Source organism: Tupaia chinensis, unplaced genomic scaffold (genome assembly GCF_000334495.1).
Source record: "Tupaia chinensis unplaced genomic scaffold, TupChi_1.0 Scaffold000354_1, whole genome shotgun sequence".
NCBI lineage: Eukaryota > Metazoa > Chordata > Mammalia > Scandentia > Tupaiidae > Tupaia > Tupaia belangeri.
In genome coordinates, this window is record NW_006159849.1 from 7571457 (window position 1) to 7585220 (window position 13764).

A 13764-nucleotide genomic window follows, 5' to 3' on the forward strand; every position below is an offset into this window, starting at 1 on the left:
TATGTGCCCTAAAGAAAAAAAAAAAAAAAAAAAAAAAAATCTCTTTTAAAAAAATGGAGCAAAGTGAAAAATTCAGTTCCTCAGTCACTCTGGCCACCTATCAAGGGCTTAATGGATTATGGGGCTACTGATCACTAAGTGCAGGACAGAAGTAGAACAGTCCCCTCATCATGGAGAACACCCCTGGACTGCGCGGCTTCAGAGAGAGAGAAGGGGTGGTAACCTGGTGGGCTTCTCGGACAACAGGTATGAAGGCAACCAGTTTACTGGGACCTGTGGTCACCCAGTCTTAAGAGAGGTATTTCACTTGGGCCTGAAATAAATGGGTACTTAAGCAACCACCACGTTTCCTGAACCACCCAGCAACTGCAAACCCATGGCACCAGAAGGCACATACGCCAAGAGGGAGGATGCTGGACTTTTGCTGTCCGATGTCCAGTGCTGTCCAATAGAACTTTCTACAATGATGCACGTGATCTGTCATTGGCCCTGTCCAATAGACCATCCACCAGTCAGAAATGGCTTCTCGGCCCCTTAACTGTGGCTAGGGTGTCTGGGGAAGTGCATTTTTCATCTTACTCATTAGTTAGAAACCTGTGGCTAGTGGCCACGAAGTTGGATGGCGTGGCTGTAATGGGCAAAGTGCACATCGCAGAGGAGAAATGGCACTTTGTCTCCCAGGGTAATTGGGGTGAGGAGCTTGCAGTGGGCTGGAGAAAGCACAGAGCAGTATCAGTACAGAATGAAGCGAGCCTGGATGATGGTTTGGAATTCCCATGGTGCCTACCTCTTTATTTGTGGAGGCTTCTGCAGGGTCGCTGGGATGGAGGGGTGTACTCGATGACTCTGCACCCAGGGGCGACGAGCTGCCAGGAGACGGAGACTAGAACACAGGAAGAAACAAATAGCAGTGAGGGTCCGAGGGACTGCGACTACCCGGGCAGGGGTGTTTAGGGAACGGGGAGAGAGGAGCAAAGCAGAACACAACCGAAGGGATGTTTCAAGGGGAGCAAACCCTACAGAAAGGCATTGCTGACTAAATAAAATGCCTGGGGTGTTCAAGCTCTGCTTTCAATCCCTGCAGTGTTTTCAAAGGAGCTTTCATAGCTTTGGGTCTTTTTTTTTTTTTTTTTCCCCTTTAAGGCAATTGTTGAATGAAAACATTAAAAAAGTTGAATATCAAGCTTCAAGTCCTAAAAGTGAATAGCGCCATGAGTATTACACAAATATGTTTAAAAAATGTTTTTCTTACTGAAAGATACACACATGTCAGGTAACAAATGTCTTATAAAATCACCTGTCCAAGATGATCTAAATGGGAAAGTGAAAAATTAAAACATAATTTTAAAGAGGCACCTGGGATTGATTGTGATGACTGGAATCACAGCACCTGCATTGTCCTACTCGGTTCAGGTTATAGTTGGTCTGATTTTATCCACACCACTGAAAATCCAGAGAAATTTCAGCATTTCACCATCCAAACAATACTACCTCGGATGCTCTTAGAACAGCTGAAAAATCTTTGTCAAATGATATGGAGGGGGTTTGAAGGAGGTCTTCAAAGGTTCACTGAAAATGTGTGTTATGAAGAAACTCTACATTGATGTCAAATTTCTTTGTGCCAAAATAAACTTGTAGTTGAATTCTATTTACTCATACATTCTTTGAAACCCCCTCATATGCTTCAAAATAAGGCTTAGAATATGAAACAATACCCCAAATCTCGTATCATAAGGCAAATGCAAATCAAACCCACAATGAGGTATCACTTAACCGCAGTGAGAATGGCTACGATAAAACAAATGAAGAACAAGTGCTGGTAGGCCGTGGTGAAAAGACAGCCCTCCTGCACTGTGGGTGGGAATGTGAATTAGTACAGCCTCTGTGGAGAACAATATGGACAATATAGGTTTCCTCAAAAACCTAGAAAGACGAGTACCATATGACCCAGCAATCCCACTCCTGGGTATTTACCCAAAGGATAGGAAAACAACTCAGTGGGAAAGACACTTGCACATCCAGGTTTACTGCAGCGTTATTCACGATCATTTAAGACACGGAATCAGCTAAGTGTTCAACAACTGATGACTGGATTCAAAACATGTGACGCATACATACCATTGGAATGCTACTCAGTCATAAAGAACAACAAGCTCCTGTCATTCAATACAAATAGCTGAATCTAGATGCTATAAAGTGAAGCAAGCCAGATGATGAAAGACAAACACTGTCATGTCCCCACACAATATATACTGGATGTCTGCACTCTGTGGCAGAAAATTTGAAGACACGGTAGCAGAGAGGAAAGTAGAGAACTACAGGTACAAGAGATTGCATGCGGGGGTGGCGGGGGGGTGGGCGCATAGATATGAGGGATAAAAGGGGATGAGGGAAAAAAAGCATTTAACAGACACAGGAATGCAGGGAGACCAGGCAAATGGGTTGTGGAATGGCATACCACAACTGAGTGAGAGAGAATAAAGACTGCCAATCTTATGTGCATATTAAAAAAATAAATAAATAAAAAAGGAAAATAAAGAAAGAACAACTAGTAGAGCACAAATTAGTGGTACCTATCACAATGCGGCGTTCTTTGTGGAAAACAATGTATATGGCATTGCCCTTGATTTGATTATTGAGCACTTCACGCCTGCTTTAAAATTCTCTATTATACCCCCACAAAGATGTACAACAATCGAGTGTAAGTAAGAAATTATAAAATACAATACAATAAAAATAAGGTTTAGAAAATTAGGTGTGGGTGGGGCCACCAGGTAGCATGGTGGTTAAGAGCACTGGATTTCCACATGGCCAACCGTGGTTTGAGTCCCAGACCTGGCGGGTTGCTTTCTCACCTTCCCTCTCTTTCTCTCTGGTCAAATTAAAATAAATAAATAAAGTTCAATAAAATAATTATTAAAAAAAAAAAAAGAAAAGAAAGTTAGGTGTGAGGGTATGGTCCCATCAGGGATGTTCACCTCAGCTGATAGGGCCTGGGCTCCTTCCACCAGCCTTGCTGGTGGTGAGTGCAGAGCTCCCACCCAGCACATGGGTCACAGCAGACGCTCCTAGGTGCCTGTGAATGAACGGCCAAATAAAGCTAGCAAGCACAGGGATGGGACGAATGCAGGCTTCACAAAGACTCCCCAGCCAACACCGAAGCATTTCTGTGGACTACGAAAGTCTTGGGAGATGAAAGGCCTCTTCAGGGACCCACAGAGATGCTTAAGAATTCTACAGCCACAGTACTCTGAGAGCAAGGCTGCCCTGCCTCGGCTTGTGGGTGACGTCTGACAGAACACATAAAACAGAAACACACCAAGGAGGTCCTCTCTCGGGAAGGGAGGGGATGTGAGCGAGGGCACGTGAGTCTCAGGCAAAGGCGGCAAAATAACACTAGTGTTCGCTTGAACCCATGTCTGAGGTCTTGAGTCTGGTCCCCTGGGGGAAGCTGAGGCATGCAGACATCAGTAAAATACCTGATAGAAAAGGGAGAATGTTTCACGGAACGATGGTAAGTAGGGGAGCGGAGCATGACACAAGGGGGACCTCAGTGAGCATTGAGTGACATAAAAAGAAAAAGACCAATCTTCTCCAAAAAGTCTGGCCTACAGGAGATAAAGGGTATACCAGACGAGCACAGATGATGTGGTTTCACTCATTACCATTAGGACTGAGAAGTTGTGCGAAGCTCGCCCTTTGCTGTGAGGATTAGGCTGGCTTCCCAGGAGGCCCCATGTCCGATTCTAGGCAGGGAGGGGAGGGCCAGTGAGGCCAGGAACCAGCCCCACACAGAAATCAGATGCTCTGCCGTAAAGCCGAGGGGGCAGGCACAGGGCACCAGCAGACATAAAGTCCCCCCAGCCCCCAGCCCCAATAAAGCCACCCCTCATGCCTTCACAAACACACAGAATTTTTCATTGGGCACCCAAGAGAGTTGGCGGGTACTTGCTGATTTAGCTCCATGCTTGGCCTACTCCAAATTAATGTAGTGAAGTCTTTATGAGAATTTAATGCCTTTTAATTCCCTCAGTTTTTTGAATTTGAAGACCTTCCTTAGATATTTGTGGCTCTAGTTTTCCTCCCCAAGTAATTTTCTCTGTCACAATGATTTGAAGGGTCCAACCCCAAAGGGGAGATAGTCCTGTTGGCTTTTCTTTCATGGCTTTGTTTGAAGGCTGTGGAACACCGCCATTAAAAAAAGAAATATCCTCCAGAGAGTCTTACATTTCCTATTTCTCTTTTTTTTTTTTTGCTTGAAATCTTCTAAAAATGGAGTGTTTCAACACTGCAGGCACCACATCATCTCAGGATGCTGTGAGAAGTCGGGCTGTTTGGACAGTGGGCAAGGATGTGGAAGAGGAAGCTCAGACCCCCAGGAGCGCCAAGGGCAGTGCTAGGTCACTGCCATGAAATGCTAACGAGTCTACGGTGGGCCTTCCCCTCGTGGACCACACCAACCTTATCTAGAACCATCTGTCCTCAGACGCCCAGTGCTCTAGCCTTCTACACATGCGTGAGCTCATTCAAGTTTCCCTCCACTTGTTCATGCAATTAAGGACCTCCATCGAGGGAGTTCATCCTCTCTCGCATGGCCAATGCTTGATTAAAAGTATTCATTTCATGGACGCTTTCTCAAAATCTATTAACAGGACACTTCTCATCTTTTGGCACAAGCCAAATCTTATAATTATCTCTTTGTGTGAATGTTCCTCCTCCCCCAAGAGTTCCTAGATGGTAGGGATCTTGTCTTATTTATCTTTATCATGCAAGTGCCTTGCCCTGGATCTCGTAAACAGCAGGCATTCTGTAAATGTGTACTGAATAAGTGGCTTCAGTATCATCTCTAGCTTTGCACTATTTTCTAACTTGCAAGGAAAACAGGCACACTACAGATTCACCCACTGCTATCTTTATGTTGTGGTCAATGGTAAGCCCTCTTCTGAGTGCATCCCTCTGCTGCAGAACATTCACTCTGCATTTTGAGTTAGAGAAATGGTCTTTGCCTGTGAAGACTCAAATCTGGGCTCCAGGAGAGTTGTCCAGAAATAGAAAGCGGTCCCCAAAAGAGAGAGGACACCACCTGGTAGAAGCCTAAAAATCACCATATATTGTTGTTGACAAAGTCAAAGGTAGGAAACCACCACCAGAATAGACATGGTCCCCATGAAGCCCAGACACAGGTGTCAGCATTCAACTCACTTCAGACGTGTAGTTTAAGAGTCTTTTGTCCCTCACTCCATCTTTCACCTTCATGTACTTTTTTTTTTTTTTTAATTTTTTAAAATTTTGCTGTAGTACTCGCTAGAGGGAGACAAGTAGAGGAAGTGAGAAATCACTCCCCGAGGGCAGGAGGGATGGCCATGCTGCAATTCCTTTTCCTCCATTCTCTCAGGATTTGGGGCATGCATGCACATGCACCTGGTGTGATTTTCAAGCTACGAGGTCTGGGACTCAAACTGCGGTCAGTCCTGTGGGAGTCCAGTGCCTTAACCTCCATGTCATCTGCTGTTCTCCTTCATATACTCTTGAAAGCAAACGCAAAACCCCACAAATTAGATTAGATAATACTTTTTACTTTAAAAGAACATACTGGGGTGGGGGATGGTGATGTGTGCCCAGCAGGTGGTATGGTGGTTAAGGGGCTGGATTCCTACATGGCTAATCATGGTTCAAGTCCTGAACCTGGTGGCTTGCTTTCTCACTTTCTCTCTCTCTCTCTGTTTCTCTCTGTCCCTCTCTGGTGAGTGCACGAGCCCTATAGTGAATTAAAAACTAATAACAAGGGACCAGCAGATGGCATAATGGTTATATCACTGGACTCCCATGTAGTCGACCAGAATTCGAATCCTGGATCTGGCAGCTTAAAACTCATGCCAGGTGTGGTGTGTGCATGCCCAAAATCCCCAAAGGAGACTGGAGGAGAAAGGATTGTGGTGTGGCCATCCCCTGAGGGGTGATTTCTTACTTTCTGTCTCTGTCTCTCTGGTGAGAGCATACACCCTATAGCAAAAATATCTCTTAAAAAAATAAAATTAAATAAGTAATTATTTTTTAAAAAGCATATTAAAGGCAAAATTTAGCTAATGATGTGACAGGAAAAGCAAAAATTATTATCTGTTGGTAGTCTCATGCCTTCTGGCTCCTGGATGAATATTCAGTCTTGAACAAATAAGACCAAGGGTGAAAAGGAATCATGAGGCTAAGAATTCACAAAGTAGCAAACAAGGACATCTATCTAGGATGACCACAATTTCAAATTCTGAAGAAGAGGGCATTCAATTACAACTTTACCTTGAAAAATAATTAAAAATTACAAACATAAGCTTGGTTTATCTTTTGACTAATAAGACCTAGGTATAATTCTAACTACTATATCTGTGTGAATTCTTATAGTATTGATTTGGATGAGTTATCATTTTTCCCAAAAAAGCCATTGAATCACAAGAAAATAGCCTATTTTCACATAGATTTTGGAGCATTATCAAAAAGGGTCTTTTCAATCATAAGGAGGGCCATCTTCAGTAAAAATATTAAAGAGCTTACTTAATTTTCCTAAGATCCTCTCTAAATTCTTTGATAACCCAGTCAGTTGATATACCTCCACTGTTGTCATCCTTTCCACTGATACTCCTTAATTAACTGCCACAGCTCTGTCAAGTCAGAGACACTGTCCATAGCTGGTTTGAACAGTTCTCCAACTTCACTTTCTTCAACTTTATAAAATTCTGCTATTTAATTTTTGAAATATTTACACCTTTCCTCTCATTCCATTTGCTGTTTTTCTTCTTGGTTTGTTTTTGTTTAATTTTTGCTGTAATGCCAGATGGTCTCTACAGTCAACAGGAGACAAACTGACAGAGGTAGACCAGATAGATGCTAGTTTAGGAAGGAAGGTTATTCAGATGGGCACTAACTTTGGAAATGGTCAGCCCATCTGTGACTGTTTTCATGTGTTTACAAGTTTTGGTTTCCTGCAGGGACTCAAGACAATGACCTCTGTTTACAGAGGACACTCTGTTTGTAATCTGTAAGTCTGTCTGCCTAGCTCAGTCGGGAGATTCTTGGGGGCAAAGAGGTATCTGGGCTCATGAAGACATTCTCAGCACTTCAGAGTTGAATAAATAGATGAATGGCCCAAGTAGAACTCACTCTTTTCTTGTCTTGGAACTAGAATTTCTCCAAGAGTCTTTCAGGATCATTGTATATCTCTCCAATTCTAGGTCATGCTATAGAAATTTCTGCCTTTGTTCTCTCTTGAAAAAGGCCTTGTGCTTTAATTTTACAGTGACAGCAAACAACTAAAACTGGCACTTCTTTCTCAGGATTGTGAAGTGGTTGAATGCTTAAGCCCTAGCATTTTGGTTCTACCTCTCATGGCTCTGACCCTGGCCAAGTTTCCCATCTTTTCTGATCCTTCCTGAGACATAGGGAACAGTTACTGCCACCTCCCAGAGTTGACTTGGGGATTAACTGGTGATAAAGCACGCTGATGGCCAGCTTAGTACCTGGGCATGCATGAAGCACCCATCCAATGTTAGTAAGTCTTTAATGATTGTTAACAGTTACAAAAATTATTTCACTCCTCTGGGAGAGTGCTTACAAGGACAACACATCACCCATGGGGATATTTTCTTCACTTCATCTTGTTTCCTTCTGAATTAAAATTTTACTCATGAGTAAAATTAAAAAGGAAACAGAAGGCTCTATAAAATCATACCACAAAGAACTCTACATTCATAAGCCCCAACACTCTTAATGATATATTGGTTAGAATTGCTCATTACTAGCTGAGGCTGGGGGGTGGGGAGTGGGAGCGCTACATAACCGCTGGGTGCAATTCTGGTACACCTGCTGTCTCCCATTCAAGAAAGCTTTCTGGAGTATGAGGGTTAGGAGTGATGCTGTTACAGTGATTGATTTACACAAGAGAAACGTGTGCATACGCTCTATACAATTAGCTTGTAGCACAGCTGACATGTGACCTTGGCAGACTACTGATAAGGATTCCTGGTAAAAGACTCCAGCCAGCTCTAGCCCACATTGGTGAATCCCAATTTCCTCCAAGGAAACTCAGTGATAAAAATTCATTACAACAGAGAGGAGGAGAAAATAATTCTTTAAAAATTATACAGTTCCACAAAATCCATTTATGACTAATTTTGCAAATGTGGAACATCTCCTGGAACCTAAGGACAAGGTGTCTGGCATTTGAAAGTTTTAAGTGACTGGACAGCCAGCATACTACCTGATACTGTCAGCACTCAGCTCATGTACTTCTGCCACTGGAGACCTCTCACCAAGTACCTGCTTACTCTCATTCTCTCCCTCACTGGATTCATTTTCTTTCTTTTATCATATTTAACAGTTTAAACTGTAATTTCTGATTTACATATCATCGTGGCAAACCTTTGTTCGGTAGTCTATGGAATTGCTTTAAAAAGAATTATTTTGTTTAATTTTATTTATTATTGTTTAATTTGACCAGAAAGAGACAGAGAGAGAAAGGGAAAGTGAGAAAGTAAGTTGCCAAGACTGGGACTCGAATCGCAGTCTGCCATGTGGGAATCCAGCACCTTAATCACTCTGCCACCAGCCAACCCCAACACTATGGAATTTTAAAGTACATGTACAGTGTGTAATATTTGAATAGGTCACCTGCAAAAAAATCCAATTAAAAATTCCCTAATCCTATTTAAAAATAGGCAATTGATCTGAACAGTCAACTCTCAAAGGAAGGTATACAGATGGCTAAAGAATGTGTGAAAAAATGCTCAACATCTCTCATCATAGGGAATTGCAAATCAAACACTCTCATTTTAACATGCTTTTAACGAGCTCTGAGCAAGTAATTTCTTAATTCAAAATCTTTATCTTTCCTTTTTTGCTTATAGAATAGATTCTAGACTCCTTACCTTTCACTGAAGGCACTCTTCTCTTGGGCCTTAACTCCTTTACTGATTTTTTTCCCTCTTCTTTCTTTCTTGTTTTTACACTGTTGTCAAGCCAAACTAAAGTACGTTCTGTTCCCAGAACACCTGCATGTTTCTGCTCAGTGCCCTTGCTTACACTCTCTCAGAACTCCATGCACCTATGAGCCCCCAAAGATCCATTGCTAATGTCGCCTCTTTCACGTGGTCTTCCAGTTCCCTTAAATAAAAGTAATCCCGCTCCTGGCAGTACTGTTTGCATGCATTTCATCTGTGCCATTCTTGTTGTGCATCACTTCCTCCCTTGTGTTTTATAAAAATACCATAATACTGAGGCCAGCAGATGGCATTGTGATTAAAGCTCTGAACTTCCATATGGCCAACTGTGGTTCAAGTGCTGGACCTAGTGGCTTGAAAATCACACCGGACATGTGTGCATGCATGCCCTAAATCCCAGGAGATGAATAAAGGAGAAGCGATTAAAGTGCGGCCATCCCCCCAGGGGGTGATTTCTCACTTTCCCTTGCATTGTCTGTCTCTCTCCAGAGAGTGTACATGCCCTATGGCAAAAACCTACCCAAAACAAATAATAGTAGTACTTTAGGGTAATAATATTTTAATCATAATATTTTAATGAGCATCATAAAGGTAGACCGTATGATTAATTTACATATTTCCTCCCCAAGTGCCTAACACATTAAATATATAATAATTCAATAGCTATGTTGGATAAATGGAAGAATGCATAGACACTTATCTTGCATCAGAAGCAAAAGAAATGAAAACTAAATTTATATTTACACAGTAGTTTCCGAGCCCATGTAGCAGTGTGTTTCAGTGCTCATGCAGTTACCGGCATCCATGTGGGGGCTCAGAACTCTCTTCTGTAGTTCTTATCACGATTTATCTCCTCTCTCTAGCAGACATCACTTATAAATTGTGCATCCTCATGTAATTAAAACAGTACATATAATTAGAATAGAAGAGTTCAGGAGATGATATACTCATCCGCAAAGGTGGCATTTCACACAGACTGTAACTGAGCACCTGATCATTTCATTCCTTTCCAGTCTGACCATTCTGGCTCCACTACTCCTCTGATATGGAATTTCAAAGACGTGGTTACCTAAGACAGGCCACAAGACACACTGTGGTCTTTTGGTGAACTTCCATCTTGAGACTAGGTAGGGCTTCTCATTTTCCAGTGTCCCCACGTAGTTTTTTCACTTATGTTTAATTGGTGTGTCTGACCTTATCCCTTTTCTCCAATCAGTGTGCACTGGTACCATCACTGATCTAAGTTGTTCCAAATGAATCTTATTCCACATTAGAATTATTAAAAAAAAAAAACCCTCAAACATATGATCAGTTTTTCCTTTCCCCCAAGACATGTGCATGCTTCTAAAAGCAAAGCTGGTTAAGAAATCCATAATTATTCACTCTCAGTTCAAACTGCATTATCAATGCACATTTGTACTTCCTTAATGTGGTGAAGTAGAAAAGTTAGCATAGACATTGTAGAGGCATAATTATGTCATTAAAATGATAATAGCCTTTGTTTAATGAAGTGTTTTATATACACATTTATAATGGATTCAATTAATACCAATGGGAAATTCTGTGATAACTGTCAGTTCAAATATTCTAACCATTTCCATTCTCTGTTCCCACAGGCAAAGCCCTCGAGTTCCCAGTCCTGATCCTTTAAACCCGTGTTGAAGCTGCAGGTGAGGACGTGGCCCACCTGCACCACAGAGAGCCCTGCCCAGCAGCCATCTCCTCCAACAGGCTGATTTCACTTTCAGGGGTCACACAAACGATTCATTTTACCACCAACAAGAGTTGGAAGTTTTTGAAACCATGTTCTCAAAAGCAAAATAAAAAAACTCATCAGGGTTAGGGTGAGATGACTGTCATCTGACAAAGCTGCCTAACCAACACAGGTTACCTATCCCCACTTTGAAACAGCCTCACTGTGTTTATTTGCATTACCGTGGGAACAAAGGAGGGAGCCTTTTACTCATTTCTCCCTCTAAGTCCACTCATCCCCTGACAGTTTTCCTGCACTTTCACTTCCTGGCTACCGGCCCTGAGCTCAGGGGGAGGAAAAAATCCAAGCCGCTTTGAATTTGTGTTGAGAGATATGACTAAGAGCGCATGCTTTGCTGTGATAACCTACAGGAAGGCAACAGGCACCACTTACAGAGGGCATACTGTGTGCCGAGCGCTGTACAAGGGCACCTATGCCTGTTACCTCATTTACCAGCAAAGCAGTTCCTCGTGCGCAAGGCACCAACCTCCACTCCTTTTCATCTGCACCATGAAAGCACAAGACGCAACACAGAGCGTGGAATTAGAGGCCCCGCTGCCCGAGTGACTGTTATTGGAACGGAGGGTCAGAACACAATGCTGGTAGAGAGAATGCGATGTGCACGGTCCCTTTCCAGGCACCCTTTCTCTCTCCAGGCCATCTTTTATGGCCGAGCTACAGCAACCCTGGCTACATTTCTTCCTGCCCTGGGTAACCCACTCTCCTCATTTATTCCAGTTTTGCTCACTTACTCTTACTGTGGAGGGAATGCAGAACACAGTTTACAATCAGACAGGACAAGAGTGCAGGGTGGGGGGATCAAAAGCAAAGCAGCAAAGATAATTTTGAAGTTTCAGGATCCACCTACCTCTCCTTCGTGACACTCCAACTGATACATCCAGAAATTCTCCATCTCTCCAGGTGCTCTCTGGGTAGCAGGGCCAGCTCTAGTGCATCCCCTTATGAGCTGAGGCTGACTCCTGACCTCAGAGCCCCGCTGCTGGATTGTTTCCAGGGGTGTTAGATGCCCAGTCAATAATGCAACTGGTAACAGGAGATGTGACCACCTCTCAGGCTGTCTGACCCTTCTGCATTAACCCCTCGATGCCTGAGTGCGTCACCGGAGGAGCCTCGTCAGCTGATGTTTCTGAGAAGGGGCCGGCCCACCCCTTCTGGCAGTGGCACTTACTATTTCTGGGGAAAATAAACTCAGCTCTCAGGTGCTACCAGAAACTTTCACACACTCCAAACTCTCTGCTGCGTTTATAGAACCTGTGAAAAAGCACCCAACTCATGTGGAAGGAGGAGGTGGCAGTAGGGAAGAAGAGGTTCTCGCAGGACCTGCGTCAGAATGCACCTGGGCACATGGCAAGAGCAGAGGGAGTGCTGTAGCCAGCAGGGATGGGCCTCAGGGGCAGGGGGTGCTGGGAGTGGACTCTCACATCTCTTCACATTTACTGAGAGCCTCTGAGCATCTCCTGCTGCAGCCTGAATGGGGGGCTGTGGCAAGACAGCTATACACACACACACAGAAAAGGGCTGCATTTCGGGCTGGTGTAGCTTGAGCCAAACAGACACATAATCCCAAAACGGGTTCAAGAACCAAGTCATACCCACTGGTCTACAGCAGATCAGAGGATGGTCAAAGCGAACATGGAAGCAGCGAACTCAAGGGAGCTCTCTCCTCCTGACTTCTGTGTTTCTGACCACTCTTGCTAGCAGACAACTGCATTTACTGTAACCCGGGTCAGCCTGGTGCAATTCCTATAGCTGCTGTGGCTGGAAGAAGCACTTCCGGGAGGCCAGAAGTGCTTGTGCAATGGCAGTACATGGTGACCCTCATGAGAAGGTTCTGGGTTTGTCTGTGGGGCTCTTCCTAAGTACACGGGCACACACATGCCCATGATCTGAGGCCATGGCTAGGGGTGGGCTGCAGTATTGTGACCCTGTTGGGAGGCTGTATCTCTCTCTTTTTTCCCTGTTTCTCATGAAAGAAAGAAACTTTGGCAGGAGAGCCCTTTTAAAATGCTGAGCATTGCAGGAGACATTCCCTCCTGGTTTTACAGCACTGGGCATCTCTCAAAATGCTTTCTTCTTTCCATTAATTATTTAAAAATGAGACTATCCTTGAGTGTTGATTCTCAAGTGCCCAGACTGAACACTCCCTACCATTTAACTCTCCCTCGCTCCTGGTGAAGCCATTTTCCCCACCAACACTCTGGAAAATTGCTTTGATTTGGATTCATGAACCACCTTGACAGGGTGGTTGAAGCCATTAGCATCTTCACTGCTGCTGTGGAAACCTTGTAACTTTTTCAGTTATTAGGCAAAAATGACCAGCCTGCACAGGACTTAAAATCACCAGACTGAATACAAAGAAAACTGCCAGGCTCTCTGGAAAGCTATAGAAAGCGCCTACACGTTAAACCGTATTGGTACATCAGAACTCGGAATGCTTGCCCTGCCTCTTTTATTTTCGTGTTTTCTTCCCTTTAATGTTCATTCTGCACCTGAAACCTGCTTAATTATTCACTACCACCTTCTCCATGCTTCATCAATAATGGATGACATCTGTGATGGAAAACTTCACCAGCAGCAAGGGGGAAGCTGAGACAGGAGCGTAGAGAACAGGATTCTCACGCTACACCCGAGGGAAAGCCAAGGCCCTGAGATAGCAGCCAGCCTCGAGGCCAGTGCTCTCTGTCCGGTGTGGGTCCCCCAGTGCCAGCAGAACCCCTAAACTCTGTGTTACCCAAGCTTTCTCACTCTCGGCCCTCTGAGAACAGGCAGTATTTGTACACACGCTGGGTTAACTGGAGAGACCCTGGTGGCCCGGATGAGGCTGCTCAGGGTTTTGAGGTGGCCCTGATCATCCTGTTTCCAAAGACCAGGGGGATCAACAGCATGCTGGTGGAAAAGCTTTGCCTTAACTTACAGAAGAGTCTTCCCAAGCTATTCTTGTGACACTGGCAAGTTTCTTAAAGGAATGATAAAAATCCGCTGGCCAGGCTCTGAGATGCAGCA

The 13764-nt window shown here is 43.9% G+C and overlaps 1 protein-coding gene across 1 annotated transcript in view; it reads right to left on the bottom strand.

The window, feature by feature from the left end:
• APBA1 (amyloid beta precursor protein binding family A member 1) overlaps positions 1–13764 on the bottom strand; it is a 248607-nt gene that overhangs the window by 54021 nt on the left and 180822 nt on the right. Inside the window, 1 exon segment of the mRNA XM_006152467.2 lies at positions 788–883. Coding sequence (XP_006152529.1) covers positions 788–883 — 96 coding nt within the window.